At 41.8% G+C, this 26,513-nt stretch overlaps 1 protein-coding gene across 6 annotated transcripts in view; it reads right to left on the minus strand.

The window, feature by feature from the left end:
* Window positions 1-26,513, minus strand: part of Ambra1 (autophagy and beclin 1 regulator 1) — a 196,660-nt gene that overhangs the window by 36,506 nt on the left and 133,641 nt on the right. For all 6 annotated transcript variants that reach the window (XM_038329514.2, XM_042055058.1, XM_042055057.1 and 3 more), the window contains one exon: window positions 6,889-6,999. In XM_038329514.2, coding sequence (XP_038185442.1) covers window positions 6,889-6,999 — 111 coding nt within the window. The remainder of the gene's footprint in view (window positions 1-6,888; window positions 7,000-26,513) is intronic.

The raw sequence follows: 26,513 nt of genomic DNA on the forward strand, positions 1-26,513 counted from the left end.
GATTATGGGGCTTGGGGAGCGGGGGCAAGCATGGCACCTCACACCTGTAATCACAAGTATTCAAAGAGGCCAAGGCAGGAAAGAGGACTGTTTTGAATTCAAAGTCAGTCTTGGTTAGAGTAAGAAATTGCTTGGGAAAAAAAAACAAACAAAACCTATAGATGAGATTATTACTTGGCACAATCTATATAGAGGGGAGTGATATGGCAATATCCACCAAAGTTACACATACGCCTTACTTTTCTTCCCTGCAGTTGCATTTCAAAATTGCTATCTTATTGACATGCATATGCAAAAGACAATTTGTAGCAGTTTGTATAGAAAGACTGGAAACTCAAAGTCCTTCAACAAACAGGACACTGGTTACAATGAATTACTAGGTAGTTACTTTTTCAAAAGAGAAGAGGGTGCAGGGCAGGGAAGGAGGAGGAGTGGCAGCTGTGGGGGCTGCTGGCAGCAGCGATAGCAGCTGCAGCTGCCACTGGGAGTGATAGCTCATGCCTATAATCTCAGCACTGCAGGAAGCAGAGGCATGAGGCCTGCTTCAAGCTCCAGGCTAACCTGGGATACAGACCAAGACCCTATCTCTAAACAAGACAAGAGGAACTAGAGACAGCTCAGTGGGCAAGAGCATGACAACCTAACTTCATTTTTTAAAATTCTTATTTATTTATTTTTAAATAAAAAACCCAACAATCTTTTTTTCATTTATATACCAATCCCATTCCCACTCCCTCCCCTCATCCCCATCTCTCCACCTAAACCCCCTACCCCACCCACCATTCATTCCACAGAGAGGGTAAGGCACATTGTTTTGGGGAAGGTCCAAGGCCTAGGCTGAGCAAGGTATCCATCCAAAGAGAATAGGTTCCAGAAAAGCCAGTACAGGCAGTAGGGATAAATCCTGGTGCTACTGCCAGTGGCCCAGCAGTCTGCCCCAGGCATACAACTGTCACCCACATTCAGAGGGACTAGTTTGGACCTATGCTGTTTCCTTCCCTGTCTGGCTGGAATTGGTGAACTCTAGTAGCTCAGGTAACACACTGACCATTAGAGGACTACTCAGCATTAAAAAACAATGACATCTTGAAATCTGCATACAAATGGATAGAATTAGAAAAAAAAAACATCCAGAGTGAGGTAACCCAGACCCAGAAACATGAACATGAACCTTCATCCAGCAACTAATGGAAGCAGAGGCCGAGACCCGCATAGGAGCACTGAACTGAGTTCCCAAAGTCCAGATGAAGAGTGGAGGGGTGAGAATATAAGCCAAGAGGTCAAGACCATGATGGGTTCACCCACTGATAACCTAACTTTAAATCACTAGCACCCAAGCAATACGCTGGTCATGGAAAGGCATGCTATAACCACAGCATAGAGAAGTAGAGACAGGTAGATCCTCAGAGCCTTCTGACTAGGCAGAAATGGTGACCTGGCCCAGTGCAGTAGGAGGGAAAGCAATAGAGGAAGACTACTGACATTTTGCTAAGGCCTCTGCATGTATGTTGAAAGGAGCGGCGGGGCTGTGTCCCGCCACCCGGCTAGCTTTGCCCAAAATAATTACATGGAAACTGTATTCTTTTAAACACTGCCTGGCCCATTAGATTCAGCCTCTTATTGGCTAATTCTCACATCTTCCTTTAACCCATATTTAGTAATTTATATAGCACCACGAGGGGTAGCTTACCAGGAGATATCTTAACCTGCGTCCATCTCGGAGAGGAGAAGCATGGTGACTGCATATGTCGACTGCCTGAAGTGTCTCCCCACTGCCTGCTATCCAGCATTCTGTTCTGTCTACTCCGCCTACCTAATTTTCTGTCTCTTAAAGGGCCAAGGCAGTATCTTTATTAATAATGAAAGTAACACATAGACACTACTCCATCATTTCCCCTTTTTCTGTTTAAACAAAAAAAGAAAGGCTTTAACTTTAACATAGTAAAATTACATGTAACAAAACAGTTATCAAGCAAGAATTACAGTTACAATATTTAGATCTATTTTATCTTTTATCATAACTAAGAAAAGCTATAATTATCTATTTATTTTTCATCTCCATCAAAGACTCCAGAAGGATATAATACTACCTAAGTAAACAAGAAATATGCAACTTTCAAACTCTAGAAATGACAGAGACAACTCGCTACCTGGACAGTAACCCAAAGTTCCTCTGTACCGTTGGGGCATCTATCTTCGGCCTTCAGGCCCATAGTGTCCAGCAGACTTTTCCATGAAGCAGGAAATTCCAAAGACAGTTCAGTCACTTTCTGCTGTGTCCTGCAGAACGTCTTGCAGACTCTTTCATGAATCAGGAACCCCGAAGGACCATCTCACCTTTAGGAAAGTTCAGCAGTCCTCTCTCTGTGGGTTCTTTGTGTCCAGTTTATGCAACAGTCCAGGCAAGAACAGTTTCTTGCCCAAATGGCTATCAAACTCCATAAGGAGCCTCTTCAATTGCCATCCTCTTGAAGTAGATTGGTGCTGCCAGGAGCAGACGTGTCTCATTGTCATGAAAAGCCCTAAATTATTAAAACATTTAAAATGCCATATCCTGTAGCCTTTGAAAGATATGAAGAATGCCTATTTAACTGAAATATATCTATGCACATCTAGAAAGTCTAACTAACATGACTACAAGCTTGATTATTATCGATGATTATCCATTAACAACCTATATTTCCTAATTATACATTAGTTTTTAAAATGAACTACACATTCACAATACCTTAATCATTATTAGAAATACATATACATGATAAAATTGACCTTAAAATCCATACCAATACAAATTATTCATATCTATATCATCTCCCCCTTTAAATGTAAAAGAACATTTATAAACAATATTTGGGAATATGGGCGCAGTTATTTCTCTGGAAACTGCTTCCTGCAGAATGGGGGCGCTGTTAATCAGATCTTTCACGGTGTAACGTGTGTCAGGTTCATCCCAGTCATCAGTTGGGTAAAGTAATTTTCTGAAGGTGTTCACAGCAACCTTTCAGGAGGGTCTATCATACCATATTGGGATAGAAGCAATCCACATGGTCTCATTTTCTGTAAAAACAAAAGAAGAATCTCTTTTCCAAAGTATCATATCCTTAGATCCAAATTCTGAAGTCAAGGTATTTTCAAAATATCTATCTTGGATTAGTTCCGAGACGAGTAGGAGGGCCACTGCGGTGAGCCTTGAAGCCTAGGGCACGGGCCAGGGTGGAGCTGCCGCAGGTGCAGATCTTGGTGGTAGTAGCAAATATTCAAACGAGAACATTGAAGGCCGAAGTGGAGAAGGGTTCCATGTGAACAGCAGTTGAACATGGGTCAGTCGGTCCTGAGAGATGGGTGAGCGCTGGTCCGAAGGGACGGGTGATGGCCTCCGTTGCCCTCGGCCGATCGAAAGGGAGTCAGGTTCATATCCCCCAATCCGAAGTGCCTCCGGGCCGCGGTGTCGGAGCCCCACGTTGGGCGCCAATCTGTTGAAAGGAGCGGCCAGGGATGTGTCCCGCCACCCGGCTAGCTTTGCCCAAAATAATTACACGGAAACTGTATTCTTTTAAACACTGCCTGGCCCATTAGATTCAGCCTCTTATTGGCTAATTCTCACATCTTCCTTTAACCCATATTTAGTAATTTATATAGCACCACGAGGGGTAGCTTACCAGGAGATATCTTAACCTGCATCCATCTCAGAGAGGAAAAGCATGGTGACTGCATATGTCGACTGCCTGAAGTGTCTCCCCACTGCCTGCTACCCAGCATTCTGTTCTGTCTACTCCGCCTACCTAATTTTCTGTCTCTTAAAGGGCCAAGGCAGTATCTTTATTAATAATAAAAGTATTATAGACACTACTCCATCACATGTATGTACATGCAGACATACACATGCGCACACATGCTCCTGCAAAACACACACACACACACACACACACACACACAAAGACACACACAAAGAAGTAAACTCTTTACAGTAATGGAAGATCACTGAGATATACCGTACAGAAGTGCAGAAAAGTTCTATAGCATGTTGTTATTTAGATCACATAAAAGGTATAAAGCACAATTCTGCATTTGTTTATACATACATACAGTATCTTTCAAGAGATATGTAAGAAATGAAACTAGGCTGGGTGGTGGTAGCGCATGCCTTTAATCCCAGCACTCTGGACGGAGAGGTAGGCAGATCTCTGTGAGTTCAAGGCCAGCCTGGTCTATAGAGCTAGTTCCAGGACAGGCTCTAAAGCTACACAGAGAAAATCTGTCTCAAAAAACAAAACCAAACCAAAGAAACAAACAAAACAAACTGACTATGGTCATCTATTGAAACTTTTGTTTTTGAGACATAGTTTCTCTGGGTTAACAACTCCTGCTGTCTTGGAATTTACTTTATAAAGACCAGGCTGGCCTTAAACTCATAGAGATCTGCCTGCCTCTGCCTCCCAGTGCTGAGAGTAAAGGTGTGTGCCACCTCTGGCTGGAAACTTATTACTGTATATCCTTTAAATAAATATTGAATGGCAACTATGTAATCTAATTTAAATTTAAATAGACTGCTCTTCCAGAGGTCCTGAGTTCAATTCCCAGCAACCACATGGTGGCTCACAACTGCCTATAATGAGATCTGGTATAAACAAACAAATAAATAAATAATCTTTTTTAAAGGGGGGGGGCAGACTGCTTTGGCTTCTTAGTAGAGCTAAAAGATTAGTTCACCAGCCAGCCAGTCAGGTGACGCAGCAGGAAAAGATTCGTGTACCAGCCAGTCAGGTGACACAGTGGGGGAAAGATTAGTGCACCAGCCAGCCAGCCAGGTGATGCAGCGGGGAAAGCACTTTGCTCACACACATGATAACTTGTGTCCAACCCCCAGAACTCATGGTGGAAGAGAATGATTCCTGCAAGTTGTCTTTTGATCTCTAAGCATGTGCCGTGGCATATACATATATACATACGCACATATACATATATACATATGCACGCACCCAACCACCCACCCACAGAGTAATAAAACAAACAAAAATTAAACAAACAAAAGAGATTATTAGACACATGGCTTATTGGTAATTAGAATAAAATGGATGGTTGCTACTTAGGATTTGCTAAGAACAAAGCATGAAAAACTCACCTCATTTCCCTTGTCTGACAGGAATATTAAAACTGGCATATCATAAGATGATACAGATAAAAATATCTTAATTATTTAAAGGTACCTATAAACTTTTACAATACTTTACATGAGACAGAAAACAGAAGAGCTTCCAACAGTCATAGTGTGCATGCCTGCAGCTCTAACACTTGAGGCTGAGGCAGGAGGACAGCCAGTTCAAGGTCAGTCTGCACTATACAGGGGTACTGTCTTTATTATTTATTTAGAAGATTATTTTACTTTTTATTTATGTATATGTGTATATATATTTTTGAGGAGGAGGAGTTCTTGAGACAAGTTCTCTGTGTAGCCCTAACTGTCTTGGACTTGCTCTGTAGATCAGGCTGGATTTGAACTCAAGAGATTTGCCTGCCTCTGCTTCCCAGAGATCTTTCTGGGATTGAAAGCTGTGTGCTACCATGCCTAGCATGTGTACATTTTGAATGGATATCTATCATGTCTGTGTGGGTGCCCTCAGAGGCCAAAAGAGGGCATCAGATCCCCTGAAGTTACAGGCACTTCTAAGTTTCCCCTGGTGCTTGAGACTGAACTTTATTTCTCTGGAAAGTAACAAGTTACCTCCTCGGACCCTGAGGAACTATCTTTAACAGGAAAAACTTTAGATGTGAAGCCCAAGTACTAATAATTCATGTTCCCAAACTGATGTAGACAAAATCCAAAATCATGCCACAAAGCTTATTACAATCTCTGACTGATTCACCACTTTTGCTCGTCCTGTGAAGGAAGACTGAAACACGATGACCCTAACACTCAAAGAGGACAGAGCAAAGCTCACAAAGATGCTCGAGGCAAGAACCAGAACTGCAACGACAGGAAGATAATACAAACAAGCCACATACGAGTACAAAACTGCTGAATTTTGGGTTACGATCAATTATCCAGGAATTTTAAGTTATTATACATGCAACAGTAACTTTAAAAAGCTGCTAGAATCTGTATCAAAAATCACTACATTAGCTCACATCATGAAATTTCTGATCTGTTTCACTTCACCCCATTGCCAAAGTTAAAGGGGGATGAAGAACATACAAAACCACATTAGAAAAATGGAATCTACACAAGTTTGGTCTGAAAGACAAGGCGTAGTGGTGAAGGACAGTGCACTTCCAGACTGCTGGAGGACTGTCCATTTAAAGGCAGAGATTATAAGGAGATGCAGCAGCAGAAACAGGACCAATGAGACGAAGTGACATCCATGGTGGTGGTTTGGTGTGAGAAGATAGAGCCCTAACAGTGATGGCGAAGCAGTCACTAGAGCCACCACCTCTCAGAAATGCACGAGTACTGTATTAGGCAGAGGAAATGTCTACAGTGCTCAACAATGGGGTCATGGGTTTCTTTAAAAGGAAACTTTTACCAGTCAGAAACGTTTGTAAATCAGGTATTAACCTTACCACTCATTTGGTTCACAGAGACCTAGATTTGTCAACAAGTCTAAAATCACTATGACGTTTCTCAAGGGTCAAAGGTGTAGCTCATAAATCCTATATTCACTTTTCTTTCTCTTAGCTCCATCTATCTATCTTCTAGTCTCCATGAACTTCTCCACAAATTCCTCAGGGGGGATTTGCTCTGGGCATTCTCTGAACTATTTTCTGAATTGCTTAACTGGTAGCTGAGGATAGAAGCTTAGAAACATGCATAGCCATCAACAACTCCCTAAGAGAGGGACAGTCCAGGGCTACTTCAGTTTCCATCATCACTCCAGCTTCACACTGACTCACCATTGCTGATTTCTGGAAGGTCAAACTTAGTGAAGTCCCACCACTGGAGCCGGTAGGTAGTATTGGCAATGTTACTGGCCACAGCAGACTGTCCATCTCCAATCACTGCCCCTGATGACAGAAGACAAAAAGAGCACATTAGACTACACTACATTCTTTCTCTGTATGTTCCCACTGCAGAATGTAATGGAACTTAGGAATTAGTAGAGGAAAAAAGCTTAAGAAAGCTGGAGAGGTATGGATGACAAGTCACTGAGAAACTAGACACGACCTTTCACACGAAACAATTCTATACGGAAATGGAGCCCCATTCAAAGTCTCTCCCATTATTACAGAGTGTCGGGTCTTGAATATATGCACTGCTTAAGAGTATGTTCATCCTCTGAAGAGGCAGATGTCGGCAAAGACGTTTGAAAACCAAACAGAAAAAGCAGATGAATTAATTTCAGTTCTGGATGTGTTGGTAGCATGCAGTGCTTAGGGAGAAGCAGTTCCCCCTTTGTAAATGACCTTTTTCCTAATAAGACATCTCAAAAGGAGGCTTCCTCCAGTGAAGAGGCAGTCAACACACGGTGACTGGAGGAGGCAGTAAAGAACAAATGAGGTAATATTTGTTAATCTCTTTTGAAACGCTGGCATATAACACAGCAGAAATTTATGAGCCTACCTTTGTAGCATAAGAATATTTTTATTAAGGCAATTTTTTATAATTCCCCCCTTCCAAGAACTTCCTTGAATTCCAGATTCACTTGTAATATTTCAGTTTAATTTTCCCTGAGATATACACTTCAGTATGACATTTTTTCCTTGGTAACCAATTAAATAAAAAAATTGATTTTTTTAACAGGGTGACACTTTAATTTGCAGTTGTATTTCATTTACATGAACATGTCATTTCCTCCTCCTCCTTCTGAGGTGCATTTCATACACAACCACCCATTTGATCAGACAGAATGAAATCAGGAGAATAGAAGATCCTTGCGTGCAAGACAGGCTAGCTGGTATTCTCAGCTGCGGATCTTGTTAGCGCTGACTAGCCTTGGGACAGCACAGTCTTATGCCAGATGCACCTGCATCACCTAGCCTGTGCCCGCTAAGAGTGTCACTATGAAAACATCTCTGTGTTCCTTTTACAGAACTACATTTATTACTCTGCTGCTTCTCATACTTCTCTACTCTTTCCTCAAATGATCAAAAGAGAAACTGCCCTCTACACAACCATGAAGTATAAGAAACTTACTCCTTTTCCTTTTCTCCAGGGGCTGGAGGTCATGGTACCAGAAGATATTTTTCAGCATTAGTTTATTAACAGTCCCTGTCTCAGTTTTAAATTGTAAGAAAAGGTACAAATAACAGTTCATTTCCTAGATGGCAACACTTTTAGGTTACGTGGTTTCAACATGGCCAATACTGCCTTCCTGGAGAGGAAAATTGGCTTAAGGGGCTAAAACTAAATAAAAAGCCTCTAGGACAGGAAGATGGCTCAGCAGACAAAAGTGCTCACCATAAGATCCCGATGGGCTCAGTTCAATCCTCAGAACTCATTAGAAAGCAAAGCAAAGCTGGGTATGGTAGTGTTACCTCTGACCCCAGCCTTTGTACAGCAGCAGGGGAGGCAGAGAGAACTGGGTGGAAGCTCCTATACATAACATAGCAGCAGAGATAAGGAGAAAACCAAATGACCCCCAGGCATGGGCTCTGGAGTAAGTGTGCGCTCTCTTTCTCTCCAACCCTCCCACACACAAATAAATAATAAAAAAGTAAGTGCCCTCAAAACTTAGCAAAGCTGAAAAATACTATTGTAAATAAATTGATAGTCCTAAAATACTTAAAGTCTTGCAAAATCAAACATCCTTCTGAACAGTTGTGATCTACCCCAAAGCAGGAGAAACAGTATTTGCAGGTGTTATCAGTGAGGCCACTGACCTCAAACACCTACTGATGGCTCCATCAGGTAAACCACCTGCTGCTAAGGCCAAAGGCTTGAGTTTCACCTCCTGGACCCATACAGTGAAAGAGAGAACTGACTCCCAAAAATTGTCCTCTGACCTTCACATCTGAAAAAAAAATCTATCTTTTCATTAAAAAAAAAAAACTGATGTAAAAACTTTTCTGATTGTTGGGTCAAGAAAAGGCTTGGCTACCAGGTGTTGTGGTGCACATCTTTAATCCCAGAATTTGGGAGGCAGAGGCAGGTGATCTCTGAGTTTGAGACAGCCTGGTCTACAGAGTGCATTCCAGAACAGCCAGGGCTATATAGAGAAACATTATCTCAACCCCCCGAAACCCCCCACCCAAAGGAGGCCTGGATGTCTGTAGCATTTCCTTCCTTCTTCCCTTTTCCTTTCTGAAAGACTTTAGTGGGTTTTTATGACTCTAGAATCCCATAAAATAGAAGAAGTCTGTAGGATATTCTTAAAAGAACTGTGCTCAGATTTTCTTGGCCTCATTAATGATGTAAGTCATTTAAACCATTTTAGTTAGGTCTGCCATTTCCCTGGAAGGAATTGCTCTTCATTTTGATATAGACTCCATTCCACTGCACTTCCAAATTGTTCCCCAGGCTTGGACATCTATTATCTAGATCACAGACATCTCCTTTAACAGCTAGTCTCAAATTGCTTTAGTTCCTTACCATTTCTTCTAACTTACTAGAAAAGCATATATCTAACCACAAATGGAAGAAAGTAAATTGGTTTTCTTCATGTATTATGAACTAAACACTAGTTTCTAAGAGAGACTGAAAAAACAAACTATTCTGGAGGAGAGGAGTAGATCTACAACCAGGAAAACAGTTCAAGAATCCACATCCAGCTTTGTAACTGGTGACACAATGATTTCAGTCCTAGCCCCGATTCCAGAGGCGTCCTGTACAGCCCGTGCTTCTGAACACCAGCTGTGCGGCATATAGCGCGGACGGTGGCGAAACAACTAGGGAGGGATCCTCAGCCAACAGCGCCAAAGCACCACACAGAAACAGAGCCTGGCGTCAGAGAGCCAATTTTTAGTGCCATGTAAACACAGATTAGGGAGTGAAAGATGCCAGCAACAGATTAGAGTATTGTCACCAGGTTTGCTTTTGCAAGAATTGCTGGCCAACTGAGCCCGTCTCTTGGAAACATCAGGAAGAAAAAGTATTGTCCTGCTTAAAAAAACAAACCCCAAAAATCCAACCCACCATTTAGCAGTTCTGGCTGAAGGTACAGGCAATGTGCCAGCACCAGATAATGGACTGAGCCATGGGATATTTACAGAGGGGGCATTCGTCCTTAGAGTGCCTGAGAGACCAATCCCGAGAGACAGCCAAAAGACTTCTAAGGTGTAAAAGTTTTCATATGTAATAAACTAGCTAGACTCAGTGTTTCTTTCTTAAATATTTATTTATTTATTTATTTATTTATTTATTTATTTATTTATTTATTTATTTGTGGAGGCAAGGTCTCACTATGTAGCTCTGGCTGTCCTTCAACTCACAAAGATTCACGTGCCTCTGCCTCCTTAAGTGCTGGGATTAAAGGTTTGCACCTCCATTCCTGGCTTTGTTTTTTAAAAAATTATTTTTGCCAGGAGTGATAGTGCATGCTTTTAATCCTAGGATTTGGGATGCTGAAACTGGCAGATTTCAGTGAGTTCAAGGCCAGCTTGGAATACACAGCAAATTTCAAGACAGCCAAGACTACATAGAGAGACTCTGTCTCAAACAAACAAACAAACAAACAAACACCCCCACAACTTTTTTTTTTTTTCGAGACAGGGTTTCTCTGTAGCTTTGGAGCCTGTCCTGGAACTAGCTCTTGTAGACCAGGCTGGTCTTGAACTCACAGAGATCCGCCTGCCTCTGCCTCCCGAGTGCTGGGATTAAAGGCGTGCGCCGCCCGGCCCCCACAACTTTTTAAAACCTACAAACATGCTTTTTTTTTTAAACTTTATTGTCTAGGTGAATGTATGTGCACCATATGTGTGCCTGATACCTACAGAGGACAGAAAGAGTGTCAGACACCTTGGAAATGGAGTTCCGAGATGCCATGTAGGTGCTAGGAACCGAATCATCTAGAAGAGCAGCCAGTACTCATAACTGCCCTATACTCAATATTTCCTAACCTCCACACTTACTGCTATTCCAAGTCAGATCATTTATTAGGTAACAGGAAAGAAGCTGGTGTACTGGAGAACATTTGGTAGCATCTTTGGCTTCCATCCATGATTACTGTCCCTTCTACATAGTTGTTTTTATTTTATGTGCATTGGTGCTTTTCCTGCATGCATGTCTATGTCAGATCTTGAAGTTACAGACAGATGTGAGTTGCTGTGTGGGTGCTAAAAATTGAACTCAGGACCTCTGGACGAGCTGTCAGTGCTCTTAACTGCTGAGCCATCTCTCCAGCCCCCCCTACATAGTTGTGACAGAACACTGCTCCAGACACCACCAAGCGTTTCCTAGGAGGGGAGCTCTGTGCCAGCTGTATTGTAATTCCAAGACAAGTAACCTTAGCTCTATCTGAGCTGGTCATAGTCACATATACCTGTAATTATAACAGTTGGGATATATATATATTCATATTCATATTCCAGGCTAGTCTGGCTATACAGTAAGACCTCATCTCAACTAACCAAACCAAACCAAAAAAGCACTGTTATTAGAAATATCTGTTGCTAAAGGCAGTCAAACTGGCTGTGACATTATTCATGTCAGGTGTCAGGTCCAATGGAAATTCCTATTCCTCAACCTCCAAAAGGCAGTCAAAATATCCAGAACTGAGCTCAACCTGTACTATAGGAAGATTTCTGGGGGTTAGATAAAAGCCAGTATTTCTCAGAAACTTGTGGTACCAATTCCCCTCTACCCAAAAGAGTCATTTTCCTTTCCTCTGGCAGAAGGAACACCAGGCTCCTTCAGAATCACAAATACCTATTACACATTTCAAAGTCCATGCTAGAATCCTAGCCCTTCTCACCTCTTCCCCCTCCCCTAAACTCCCTCTAGTTCACAGGCCTCCCTTTCCCAGCCCTGCTATTCTCAGCGTTTTCTCTTTATGCCCTGCTCCCATTTCTCTCATTATGTTTTCTCTATTCTCTACTCCCTGCCACCCTCCCCATTCTTGCAGACAGTCTTGGCCATGTCTAGACTGCTGGCCATGTTCAGTTTAGTTTTTGTCTCTCTCTGCTCTGGACTCTTCCATATGCATCTGGGTGTTATTTCTCAGATCCCTACAATAAAAACCTTCCCTTTAACTATGGAGTGGCCATGTCTGTTTATACAGGAGGAAATACACAAAAGGCACAGAATGATGTAGATACTTCTTAGCAAACTTTGATTTTCTATTTCTGCCTCAGACTGGAGCTGGCTTTGGATCTTACAGTTTGTGCTTGGTTATAATCATGGCTTCAGAAAACACAGGTGAGTCAAATGGACCAGATTTTGACATTTCCTGCCAGTATGTACTTGTGTGACTTTTTGTAAAATAATCATTTGAATCTGGGTTTCCCTATCTGTAAAAGAGCATGTAATAGCTTGGCATGGTGACGCATGCCTATAATCCCAGCACGTGTGTTACAGAAGTAATATACCTTCTCAGTGAGAAGCCACTCTAAGACACTTAGCAATGAAAGAAAGCTCTTACTAACTACGGCACCTGGCTGGCAGTGGCTTAAAGTCCAAAAAGAGTTAGACCCCCCATTACAAGATTTCATTTATCTATATACATTTTAGGCTTATGTATTCCACAAACGCCATCATCCTTAAAATTCTTTTGAGTGCCAGTCCCAGCTCACACATCAAGCAATTTAAACAGAGACAGGAGACTGTAAGTCTGGCCACTTAGGCAGATAGGAGATCTACGGAGCAAAGACATTACATATTGCTAGAATTATTTTAATTACATCAGTGTTGTTCTTTTTTGAATAGTTACCCAGGGTCATCTTGTCTCCCCCGGCCAAATTATGTTTTTCATGATAAAAGCACAGGGAACTTAATGGCAGACCAGAATCTCATGATTGCTATGACCATACAATCCCATGAGCTGCCCATTAGAAGTATGTCTTCTGTTGTGGGAAGGGAAGGAGGCCTAATGGCTGGTCAACCCTAGTGAATAAACATTTACATCCTAGCATCCTAAATTTCACAGATCTGTTAGCATACTACTTTATCTTTGGAGTATTTTGGACACAATGCTCCTTACCTAAATTGTACTTGTGTGACTTAATGTCTCCTGTGCCAATCTATTAACAAATCCTTTATAACATCAACCCTATCCTATGAGTTTCTTCTATAACATTAGAAGGTAGAAGCAGAAGGATCATGAATTTAAGCCTAGCCTGGAAATAAAAAAAAAAAAAAAAAAAGCAAGAACAAACCCTCTTAAAACAAACAATTAGAAAACCAACAACCTGATTTTTAAAATGTGCAAAGGACCTGAACAAGTAAGTTGATGAAGAAGATATACAGATGGTAAATACGCACATGAAAAGAAGTTTCAGGCCAGTCATTAGAGTAGCAAATTTAAATAACAAGGAGAAATCATTCCCCAGGTACCAGTGCAGCAGTGATAACTCCAGATGATGGCAAGACCTAGAGTAACATTCTCTGCTGGTGGGAATGTAAACGCACATCTACTTTAGAAGACAGTTTGACTGCCGGTGGTGGCGCACGCCTTTAATCCCATCACTCAGGAGGCAGGGGCAGGTGGATCTCTGTGAGTTCGAGGCCAGCCTGGTCTACAAGAGCTAGAGCCAGGACAGGCTTCAAAGCTACACAGAGAAACCCTGTCTCCGGGAAAAAGAAGAAAGACAGTTTAACAGTCTCCTAGAAAGCTGAACACACTCTTAGGCTAAGAGTGTGTAGCAGTTCCTCCATTTTGTATTCTAGCTGAGGCCATTTCAGGTTTAGCTAGAATTTGATCTCCTTGATAGAAGAGCCTATGGAAAATTACCCAACTCTATTCTAGGCACCAGAGGTCAAGATGCCCTAACTAACTTAGCTTCTGATAAACTGCCTGCTTGTGCCAATGTCCCCCTGCTGCTACTACGTGAAACAACAGAATGTGGTTTTTTGCCTTTAAAAGCCCCGTGGCCTAAATGCTCAGGGTTTAATAATAAACACTCCCCTCCCCTATACCTGAGCACAGTCTCAGCCAGCTGGAATAAAGACTTTCAATTGACACTAAACTGTCTGAGTTGTCATTCCTGGTGGGCTACCTGTGATAGATCCAACACTCCTGCTCTTTTGTATCTATTCCAAATAAACAGAAAACTCATTTCCACACAAAAACCTACACATTAATGTGTACAACACTTTATTCACAATTGCCAGAACTTGAGCCAGACAAGATGTCCTCCAATAAGGGAGTGGATCACAGTGGGACCTACTAAGAAGAAAGCATTAGTGAATGCTCTAATAAAACAAAACAAAACTCTCCCACATTTGAGTTCAAGGTCAGACTGATATAGAGTGTGAGATCCATATCTGCCTGTCCGGGGAGGAGATATATGATATGATCACTAACATACTGAGAAAAAGACAGTAACTGTGTGTGTTATTAGTGAAAGAAGTTCAGAGGCTAAAACTACATGATTCCAACTAAATCCAACTAAAAACAGAATATTCCTAATCTGAATTGCAAAAACCAGAGTGGTAGAATTACACATGTATGCAACTATGTTTAGCTTCAAATCTGAAAGTTTTCTTTCTTTTCTTTTTCTGAAATCTGTGACTTGTGGAGCACAGATCTGGAGAGTTGGCTTAGCAGTTAAAAGAGAAGGCAGTCCTTGAGGAGGTCAAGAGTTCAGCCCCATCACGCACAGTGGGCGGTTCACAGTCCCACAGAACTCAGGGAATTCAACACCCTTGCTTTGGCTTCCACAGACACACACACTTAAAAAAAATTCTTAAAAAAAAATCCAAAACAAAACAATGATGCACAGTGTCAGTTACTGGAACATTTTGAATTCTGAATATTTAGATTTAACGATGCTCACTCAGCATCATTAACTCAGAGGTATAACCATCACAGTCACAAGAGTCACTTGGTCAGGCCTACAAGTCTGAGAGCCTGCATGCATCTCTGCCTCTGTCTGTCTCAGACTCAGTCTACTGTTGCTTAAAAAGGAGAATTTGGAATCTTTTTGCCAAAACAGCTTCTTAGTCTATTTCCAAAACCTGTTCTAGGAACAGGAAAATGAAGAGTATGATTCAACAGTTCAGTAAGACTACTGAACAATAGGAATCATTAGCAAATCTATCAGAAAAGCTAATTTGGGGAGGGTAAAAAAGGGCAAGCTGCAAAGAAGGAAACGTTTAAATTACATTTGAGTCCTGCAATATCTGCTTCATTGGAGATTGCATAATTTAGAATGGCCATGTGCTGCTGCTGGAAAATGGAATGGGAATGGGGCTGGGGTGCATAACTTAGTAGCTGAACCAAGAACAAGGCCCTAGGTCCCCTCCCCAGCAGTGAAAAGGGGGAAATGTGGATGGGGATGGAAGCGCACCACAAAATCACTCTCTGCCTGGCTGTCTGTCATACAGGAGTTTAGATTCCACTTGCTAAAAGGTTAGTAAAGCTAAGCCTACAAAGTCCAGGGGTAGGTCCAAGTGAACAACTTTAACCAATTTTCAGAATACTTCTGAGAAAGCCATAGATTGTAGAATCTTATTTACATGAAATACCTACAACAGACAAACCTACTAAAATGATGCCCGAATACTAACAAAATGCATATTAATGGTTGTCTGGGCTAAAAGGGAGTAAAGAAATAGAAAGGAGGAAGAGAAAAGTGGCTGGGGGTGTCTATAGGTTGTTTTGGTGTTAAAATTATGTGGAACTATGTAGGTAACAGAAATGGGTGTTTTACTCTATTAAGAACCACTGACTTACATACTTAAAATAGGTGGATAATATGGTAGGTGAACCATGTCTCAGTGAGGTGATTTAAAAACTAGTTGAAGAGTCAGGTGTGATGCTACACAATTTTAATCCTAGCACTTGGGAGGCAGAGGCAGGCAAATTTCTGGGAGCTAGAAGCCAGCCTGGTCTATAGAGCTAGTTCAGGAGAGTCAGAAATACACAGAAACCTGGTCTCAGAAAAGCCAAAAAGTTAGTAAGTAAATTAATTAATTAAAAGCTAGCTGAGGGGCTGGAGAGACAGCTCAGCAGCTGAGAGCACTGGCTGCTCTTCCAGAGGACCTGGGTTCAATTCTAAGCACTCCCACAGCAGCTCACAACCGTACTCTACCTTCAGAGAATCCGACACCCTCACACAGATATGCATGCAGGCAAGATACCAACGCATATAAACTAAAAATAAGTAAATCATTAAAAAACCCCCAAAAACCTAGCTAAATTAGGCATGGTGGTGAACACCTTTAATCAATTGCAGCACTTGGGAAACACAGGCAGGTGGATCTCAGCAAACTCAAGGCTGGCCTGGTCTACATAGTGAGTTCCAGGTCAGCCAAAGATATGTAGGCCAAAATTTAAAAAGAAAAAAAAAATTTAAAGACCAAAATTACTAGCTGGGGCAGGGAAAATCATGAGTTCAAGGCCATTCTGTGCTATTTGTAAAGAGCCAGGCTAGTCTGTACAAGCCAGGCACTAGTGGAGTATGCCTTTAATCCCAGCACTTGGGAGGCAGAGGTAGGCGGATCTCTGTGAGTTCGAGGCCAGCATGGTCTACAGAGTGAGTTCCAGGATAGGCTCCAAAACTACTGAGAAACCCTGTCTAGAAAAAACAACAACAAACAAAGAAACCAAAAAGAGACAAAACAAACAAAACAATTATCAATATAAATTTTGGCCGGTTTTTTTAAGGTAGACTTATTTTCAGTACTGTTTACATTTCTTAATAACAAACAACATTGTTAATATCTTTCTCCTTTCATTTGTATACTACCTTGATATATTTTCTTATTTTGAAGTTAAAAAATATATAACCTTAAATTTACTTTAAATTTTGTGTGTGTAGGGGTTCGTGTGTGTGTGTGTGTGTGTGTGTACACTTTAGAGTCAGAGACATGGAGGTCAAAGACAGCAGACCCCCTGTCCTTACCAGCCCCCAAGCCAGCATCCTTTGTCTCAGGGACCTAAATACAGGCGATGCCAGGCTGTAAATGTATTAAGTTAAAAAGGGAGGAGGATGGTGGTGTGATTCTTTACAGTTTTATCCACCTGCGTATCTTCTGTCTTGAGGTAGAAGCTTTGAGGAAATTCCTACCTGGTGGGAGTGATTGCTAAGTGTTTTTGTTTGGGAACTTTTATGAGGATTCCCTTCCCCCTTTTTCCTTAAATGCTGTGAGTTCTCGAAATGCTGTTCCTAATAATGGTTCAGGAGCATGTGTTCTTGTGAGCTTATTTTTGCCTTAAATAATGTTTATGGATGGAAGAAAGGTAATGCTCCTCATTTATTTCAAAATGGATATTCTACTTTCATACTTACTTGCCCCAATTATATCATTAGTGTAAGCAAAAGCAATTGCTTCATTAGGACACATAGAACAAAGAAGGTATGAACCAATCTGCTTTTTCCTTACTACACTTATGTTTCTCTAGGACATTTCACACAGTAGAAATCACACAGGAGGTCAGCTTTTATATCTGGCTTGTTTCATAGACATGACACTTTTAAGCTTTAACCAAGCTATAGTGTGTATTAGAATTTCTTTTTTTTTTCCTTAAAAATTTTTTTTTTCCTGAGACAGAATTTCTCTGTATAGTCTTAGCTGTTCTTGGTTGTCCTAGAACTCAATTTGTAGACCATGCTGGCCTTAAACTCACAGAGATTTGCCTGCCTCCCCAGTTCTGGGATTAAACAGAACATTATTTTTTGTGGCTAAAATAATATGCCATTGTATGCTTAAAGCTGAACCATAGGTTCATATGAGAGTTAGAAAATGCTTTTTTTATTTTAGAGAAAATACATGGCATGGATGTATTTTCACCCAACAATCATAAAAGTGCTTGGGGGAAACAAAATAATTCCTTTGGAAGAATAGAAGTCAACTTTCAAAGACCAATGCTGACACTATCACCTATAGTCAGAACTGAGTCTGGTTTCACCCCCTGAGGTCACCATAAAAATAAGAGGAATGTTAGAGGGCATCATTTTCAGTAAAACCCCAAAAACACAGCATGTAAGTTTTTACAATTCTAGCACAGACAATGTTCTAGGTTAGGTTTTTGATCTGTACATCGGATTTAGGCTCCTTAATACTAACTACTCAAATGGTTGTTTATCCGGTGTCAAGACTGATCATCACACAATATACACTGAAAGGGTAAATATTTTGTAAATACATACTTTAATAACTTACATGTACTCTGCAGCAATTATGCCTTTCCCTGAGTAGATCAACATTTACTTTGACTACTTTAAAACAAAGCTCCTCCTCTAAAGAACAAGAGCCACACTAGTCCACATCCAAACTATGAACTTTAGGAACAGAACGAAGAAAGACGTTATTGAAGCCAAAGGTATCAAACACAGCCAAGAAAACAAACAATAGTGTAAGGGTTCAACATTGGAAACAAGTAAGGCCTGTAATATAATTAGTTACAAGGACAGGAAAAGAAAGAGCGACTGAGTATTTCTACGTACCACAGCTTCATTTTCAAGACAATTCAAATGAGGATTCTATGGCTTAAAGAAGAACAAACGGGAAAGAAAAACGAACCTATCTCATGGCAGCAGTATCGCCTTCCCAGAGTCAGTATGTGATGGTTACTCTCATTGTCAAGAGTTCAGGCTCCAAGCACACATGGGAGGAATTATCTAGATTAGTTTAGTTTCTGAGTACACCTATTATCTAGATTATCTAAGTTAGGTTAACTGAGGTGGGAAGATGAACCTTAACTATGGGTGACATCATTGCATGGCTTAGGATCCTGGACTGGATCCAAGAGAAATCTAGCTGAGCACCGGCACTCATCATTCCAGTTCCTGACTGTGGATGCCTATGAGCAGCTGCTTCCAGCTCCTGCGGCCTGGGCTTTCTAGCTATCAGCTAGCTACCTTCTTGAACTATAAACTGAAATAAGTTAAGTTGCTTTTGTCAGAGTGTTTCATCCCAGCAACGAGAAATATAACAAATTCAGAGTGTAAGCAGTACCAAAAATGTGGTGTTGGCTTTTTAAAAAAATCATAAAACAGGAACATAATATAAAATAGCTTTTATTTTAAAGAATATTTACTGTGTTGTAAAACAATACCCAGACCATTTTCATGTTTTGTCCATATTGTCCATAAGAAGTTCTGCTTCTACTAAACAACTCCCTTTATTGTCTCTTACCAACATTTACAGCCATTACCTGACTTTGTTTCTATTTAGCTGGCTTTTTAGAACACACCTGGAAAGAAGAGATACATAAGTAGAGAACATGCACACAAAGCTATTTGCAGACATGGCATGAAACTGTCTACTAAAAGCAGCAAGATAGTTAGGTCTGATTGGACATCAGAGCTCTAGAGGATTACCATGACCATTCTTCCCAGCAAACAGGTCAAACAAAGGAGGGCTCAGACTATCATAACTTGTGATCTACTGAGAGCCTGAAGGTAATGAGGCTGCCATCTGACTACTGTGATTCCTAACTATGTCAACTGTGATTCAATCACATTGCTCTGAAAGCACTAATGTCACCTGGAGTTCAGCTATGTGCTTCCACCCTAAATAGAGAGAATGAGCACTCCTTACTGGGTCCTGACTCCTTCCCAACTCTGAAAACCAGTGCAAATCTTGGCCATTGGCAGGGCAACTGGCATTTCCTAGATTCTGAGGTTTGAGGTCGTCCATTTTCATTACCACTTAGTAGTCCTACCTTCTTTGTTCTATGTGTCCTAATGAAGCAATTGCTTTTGCTTACACTAATGATATAATTGGGGCAAGTAAGTATGAAAGTAGAATATCCATTTTGAAATAAATGAGGAGCATTACCTTTCTTCCATCCATAAACATTATTTAAGGCAAAAATAAGCTCACAAGAACACATGCTCCTGAACCATTATTAGGAACAGCATTTCGAGAACTCACAGCATTTAAGGAAAAAGGGGGAAGGGAATCCTCATAAAAGTCCCCAAACAAAAACACTTAGCAATCACTCCCACCAGGTAGGAATTTCCTCAAAGCTTCTACCTCAAGACAGAAGATACGCAGGTGGATAAAACTGTAAAGAATCACACCACCATCCTCCTCCCTTTTTAACTTAATACATTTACAGCCTGGCATCGCCTGTATTTAGGTCCCTGAGACAAAGGATGCTGGCTTGGGGGTTGGTAAGGACAAAATCAGGAAAGCTATCATCCTCTCATCATTCCTCAGTAGCACAAAGATGGACAGAAAGGGGAGGCTTAAGAAAGGGGGCTGAGGGAGAAAGAGGAAAGAAAGATAAAGAATGTCTAGCTGACTCACTGAACAGCTCTCACCAATTTGTCTTCAACTCTGGAGACTCCTGAAGCTTTTATTATTTGGGGCAAGCACAAGTGAGGGGAATTGGACCAGAGGGTCTTGGGCTTATCAGCAGGAGGAGGCAAACAACCTTCATTGCTGCAAAGAGGATGCAGATTTCAAAAGCCTAAAATTTGCAATGAAGGGAAATGGAAATGTGCTGAACGTGGGTTTGACTGGCAGCTTTCCTCATCTGTCGATCACAGAGTAATAAACACTGGGAGATGGCAGAAATGAAGATAAATGCTTTCAGCAGCACCAGTCCCCACCCTCCCCTCCTCTTCCGCCCCCACTCAGCACATGACAAGAGAGTTAAAGCAAAAAAATAAATCAGCTTCTTAACCAACTCTTTTGTTCAAACTTTCCTTACAGGCCACCTACACGTGAATTACTGCTCTATGAGCCTACATTCTCATTAGGGGGCCCAGCTTCTAGGGTGAAAAGCTCCTGTCAAATGAGCACCTGTATATGTCAGGATACTGCATACACAGCCAAGTCAGAAAGAGCAGCATGCAAAAAAAAAGAGACGAGATAGGATGGACCCATAATGTCTAAGCTTCCCAACTCTCTAATTGAAAGCCTTGCTCCTAGGGTCTCCAAGGATAACATGGTGTCACAGTACCAGGGGACAAAAAGGCTCAGCAACAGAGCCAACAAAGAGCCCCTTGGAGTCTGGAGGCCAAAGATGCTGTTAGGTCAGAGATGGGCTCCAGATACAATATTCAGTCTTGCTTCCTCAATCTACATGGAGATGAAGAAAAATGTTAACAGGCCATGATCTTACAAGTGTTGCACAGTTTGGTGGAAAAGGAGTATCATTCTGGGCCATGTAACACTGAGACAAATGTGACCCCAGTGGTGCGGTGGTTTTAAAGAATGCCCCCATAGGTCCATATATTTGAATTCTTAGTTACTAGGGAGTGGAACTCTTTGATAGAATCAGAAGGATTAGGAGTAAGAGTGTCACTAGCTTTGAGGTTTTTAAAAGCACACACACCAGGTCCCCCACACCAGTCGCCTGTAGATCAGGATGTAGCTCCCATACTGCTCCAGTGCCATTGGTTCCACCCATGCTCCCCACCATGATGATAATGGATTAAGTCTTTGAAACTAAGCAAGCCCTAATTAAATGCTTTCTTTTATAAGAGTTGACTTGGTCATGGTGTCTCTTCACTGCAATAGAACAGTGACTAAGATAAATGGCTTCTTTTTTTAAGTAAAATCAAAAGGCTGGCAATTCCTAATTAGCATGTGCTTAATAAGCTGCCTAGGACCAGCCATGCTTGCTTGGGATCCTAGTACTATGAAAGTGGGGGTAGAATGACCGACCACCAAAGAGTTTAAGGCCAATCTCAGGTATACAGTAAGTTCAAGAGCAGAGTGGGCTGCAAGACCACTACTTTTAAAAAACAAAAGAGGGACAAACAAAAAAAACCAAAAAAAACAAAGATGGTTTCAGATTCTGCAAAAACAACATACTGATTCTGCTGAGTAAGCTTGACAGAAATACTAGTGACCAGGAGCTTTATAGATATCCAAGAAGACACTCTGCCTACTGCATAAGCCAATATTTTCCTTCAGATCCCAGAGTGGAAGAAAAAAAAATATGTCAGACTGTTGTTCTAAAGTACAGAGAACCATTCCAAAATTTGCAGCAAAAGTGGGAGAGAACATGGTAGGTGAATGGGTAGGTCTCTCCACAGACTGCTCACACTTGAGACATCCACACAGATGTTGTGGATTGTTGAGGATCTTGGGAGAACAGTACTTGATTTAAAAGTCTCCCTTCCTTCCTTCTTTCCTTCCTTCCTTCCTTCCTTCCTTCCTTCCTTCCTTCCTTCCTTCCTTCCTTCCTTCCTTCCTCCCTCCTTCCCTCTCCCCTTTCTTCCTTTCTCTTTCCTCTCTCTCTCCTCCCTTTCCTTTTCTGAGACAGGGTTTCTCTGTGTAGCTTTGGTGCCTGTCCTGGAACTCACTCTGTAGACCAGGCTGGCCTTGAACTCACCAAGATCCACCTGCCTCTGCCTCCTGAATGCTGGAATTAAAGGCAAGTGCCACCACTGCCTGGCTCTAAAATAGTTTCTAATTAAAAGCTACTCTTCAGTCATCGATACTAAGCACACAGTGGAAGAGTTCAGCAGGCCATTTCTGTGATACACCCAAAGGATGCCCCCTGAAAGTCAACAGGCTCCATCAGGCTCTTCAGTCTTAGAACCCAAATAATGCTCAGCACAGAACTGTAAGCCTAACACTTAGATGGCAGGGAAGGACACTGTGAGTCTAAGGTCAGTCTGGCATACATACTAAGTACCAGGGCAGCTAGTGCTACGCAGCAAAAATCTGTCTCATTAAAACCAAAAAGGGTCTGGGGAGGTTTGGTGGGTAAAGTGCTTGCTGCCAAATGTGACAGATCTAAAGTTCATTCATCCAGCACTGTAAAAAGCCAGGCATGCAGGCTATAATTCTCAGCCCCAGAAAAGCTAGGTAACAAGGAGGACCCTAAGAGGGACCCATGGATCACCCTGGAAAATAGATGAGATGCCCTTGGAAAGCTGGGGTTAGAGGGTGGGGGTAAAGGGGAAGAGATGAGAGGGTGGGATCAGGATGGTTAGGTTGGGGGCAGGACAGAGGGGACCATTATGGGGTTAGGGAGAAACTGGGTATCAGGGAAACTCCCAGGAACCCACCTACAAGGATGACCCCAGCAAAGACTCCTAGCAATAGTGGAGATGGATGGGGGAGCGGGAGGGAAATGGGAGGAGGGGAGGAAGTGGAAATTTTGAATGCTATTATTTATAAAGCAATAAAAATTAAAACAAAAACAAACAAACAAAAATAGTGGAGCTGGAGTCTGAATTGGCTTTCCCCTGTAATCAGATTGGTGACTACCCTGATTATCATCCAGCAAATGATGAAAGCAGATGCAGGGATCCACAGACAATCACTGGGATGAGCTCTGGGAATTGGAGCCAGGGAAGAGGGATTATATGAGCAAGGCAAGTTAAGATAATGAAGGGGAAACCCACAGAAACAGCTGACCTGAGTTTGTGGGAGCTCACGGACTCTGGATGGACAGCTAGGAAGCCAGCATGGAACCAACCTAGGCCCTCTGGTTCTGGGTCGTTGTGTAGCTTGGTCTTTTGTGGGCCCCTAGCAGTGGGACCAGGACCTGTTCCTGATGCATGAGCTGGCTCTTTGGAACCTATTCCCTATGGTGGGGTGCCTTGACTAGTCTTGATGCAGGGGGAGGAGGTTGGTCCTGCCTCAACTTGAAGTGCCATGCTTTGTCGATTCCCATGGGAGGCCTTGCCCCTTCTAAAAGGAGGAGGAGTAGGATGGTGGAGATAAAAGGAGGTGGGGGAACGGGAGGAGAGGAGGCAGAGGAAACTGTGGTTGTATGTAAAATAAATATTTTTTTAAAAAAAGTAAATATATAAGATGCCCCCTCCCGAACATGCCTGTAAGCACAGTGTAGACAGACAGACAGATCCTGAGTGCTCAAAGGCCTGCCAGTATAGATGAAATAGGAAACTCCATGCTCAGTGAAAGGCCCTGGCATCATCATCATCATCATCACCATCATTATCATCGACAGTTCTTGAGATATAAAACTGACTTCTAGTTTTAGACACACCAAGTACACCAAAAAGCCAAGACTCAAAACCAAAATAAAAGACTAAAAACAAAAACAAACAAAAACAACCCTCTTCCCAGAAGTGTCCTGAACCCTACTGTTACTTCCCATGAAAGCCCTGCTTTGTATCTGAGTTCCTAACTATCACCAATCATATCATTTGAGTTCAAGTGATTCTTAATGTGCACTTAAGTAATCAATTCTTCAGTAGACACTGAATAACTGCTTTTTTCTTGAAATGGAGAGCTACCTAAGAGGAAAGGGTCAATTCCCCTTCGAATTTAAACATCACATAGCTGGGTATGGTGGTGTACTTGTAGCTTTAGAAGACTAGAACATGTTTGGTCCAGAATTGGAAAGAAACTCATGAATCTCAGGCTCTTTTCGTAAGTAGAATCAGAATGGTACCTTGAGATACCTTTCATATGTCTAAGAAATAAAAGGGCAATGTAGCCTAGGGTGACCTTAATCCCTCCACATAGCTGAGGATGACCTTGAAATGATATTCTTGCCACTACCTGCCAAGAGCTAGGATGACAGGCATTACAGCATGTGCCATCATGCGCAGATTTACGTAAATATATCTTAAAGAAAACAGGAGCTGAAATGTGTCCTTCAGATTTCTGTCTCCCGGCCAGTGCTGCCAGGGTGGCCTCCCAGAACTATGAGCAAGTACTGCCTACAAAGGAACTGAGCACAGCAGTGGGGCCTGGGGACAAGAGGCACCAACAGGGATGCTGGCCTTCGTCATGTCTAGTGACAAAAGTTCTGCTTTCCCTAAGTCAGACAATCTTTTCAAATATGCAAAGACCATTAGGGGAACAATTGTATAAGATCAGTCAGTGTAAGTATTGCCAGGTGTGACGGTATATAACTTTGAACCCAGCACTTGGGGAAGCAGAGGCAGAGGTAAGCTGGAGGCCAGACTGTTCTACATAGGAAGTTCCAGGCCAGCTACAGCTACATGGTGAGATTGTTTCTAAAGAAAAACAGAAACAAAAATTGGAGCTGGAAATTAACAGTACTGTCTACTATTCTACAGGAGCCAGGTTTGGTTCCTAGCATCTACATGGTGGCTTACAACCACGTGTAACTCCAGTTCTAAGGGATCTGACATTCTCTTCTGGCTTCATGTGGCAAACATGTGGGACATGTATATAGCAGACAAGGGGGTATGTGTGTGTGTGTCCACCCCTCATCTCTAGTAGCTATCCGTCTATCTATGGGGAAGTCTCTCATACCCCGCTGTTTTCCATCTCAATGTGTACTACAGAGCAAGGTCCACCTGGTCATCTTCAAGGACAAGTGGCCACCTATATGACCTTTGTGTTCTCCCTCCTGCTAGGTGAACCAAACACTGACAGCTCTTTGAACATAAGCTGCCCAACTCTGGAAACGTTCTACAGTTTTTAGGAAGTTCCTGTAAGAAACCTATTAAGGGAGGGAGCAGTGAAACAGCTTGGTGATATTTGTCACAAAGTCTGAGGATCCTGAGTTCAATCCCTGGGACCAATAGGATAGAGAATCAACTCCCACAGATTGTCCTTTGACCTTCGCACAAGATCTAGGGCATGTGTGCTCCTCTCCACACTAAAACACACAGAATTAGAAGAGGAAGAGGAGGAGGAAGCAGCAGCAGCTGCCCTTGCTTACTCAAAGCAGGTCTCTAGCCAAAATCCCCCACCAGGGTGTCCAGCTTAGCCATGTGCCATTTTTATAGCATTTTCTTAAAATTATCATTTCCTTGATGTCTATAAATGACTATGTACCTTTGGCAGTGGTATTACTTTTGTTTCATTTCTATTTTTAAAATTAAGAGCATGTACTGCATATTAATATACTTTAGTTGTCTTTTGTAGAAAAAACCAACCAAACAAAAAAATTCCCAAACAGGAAATACTACCTTATTAACATTTTAAGTTATAAAATATGGATCGCAACCATTCAAATAAATGATAGAAGTTGCCTTGTTGTGAAGTGAGAAAATTTAAGGGAGTCCAATGAACTCCAAGTTTACCTGAAATGTAGTTATTTAATTTGCTCTGGAGAGTAAGGTCTGGGTGTACAAACTTGTGTAATCTTAGTACTTGTGAGACTAAGGGAGCAGATCATGAGTTCCAGGTCAGCCTAGGCTACCTAGTAGGACCCTGAAAAGGTGTGTGTGTGTTTGTGTGTACATATGCATGCATGTGCTACAATGAAGATAAGAAATAAAAATCTTACCTTGTTGAGGAAGGAGGACACATTGCTAACAAGTGGGTTTCCGAGTACTTGTTACATATGCACCTGCACAGGTGCTCACTTTTTGTTTGTTATTCTGCAGAAATAGGATTGAACTCTAGACTTGCACATATTTCTTACATTTTTAGAATTTCTCACAAGAAGGAAAGAAGCAATAAACAACTGGAAACAAAGACAAGAACCTATACAGTCTCCCATAACCTTCAGCCTTGCCCAGTACGCTGTGGGGGAGGTAGTAATAAGCTAGCATGAACTATTTTAGGATATAGAGTTTCACTAAATTCCCAAGCAGGCATAAAGGCTACTATATCCTATTTA

This window comes from Arvicola amphibius, chromosome 5, assembly GCF_903992535.2.
Source record: "Arvicola amphibius chromosome 5, mArvAmp1.2, whole genome shotgun sequence".
Lineage (NCBI taxonomy): Eukaryota > Metazoa > Chordata > Mammalia > Rodentia > Cricetidae > Arvicola > Arvicola amphibius.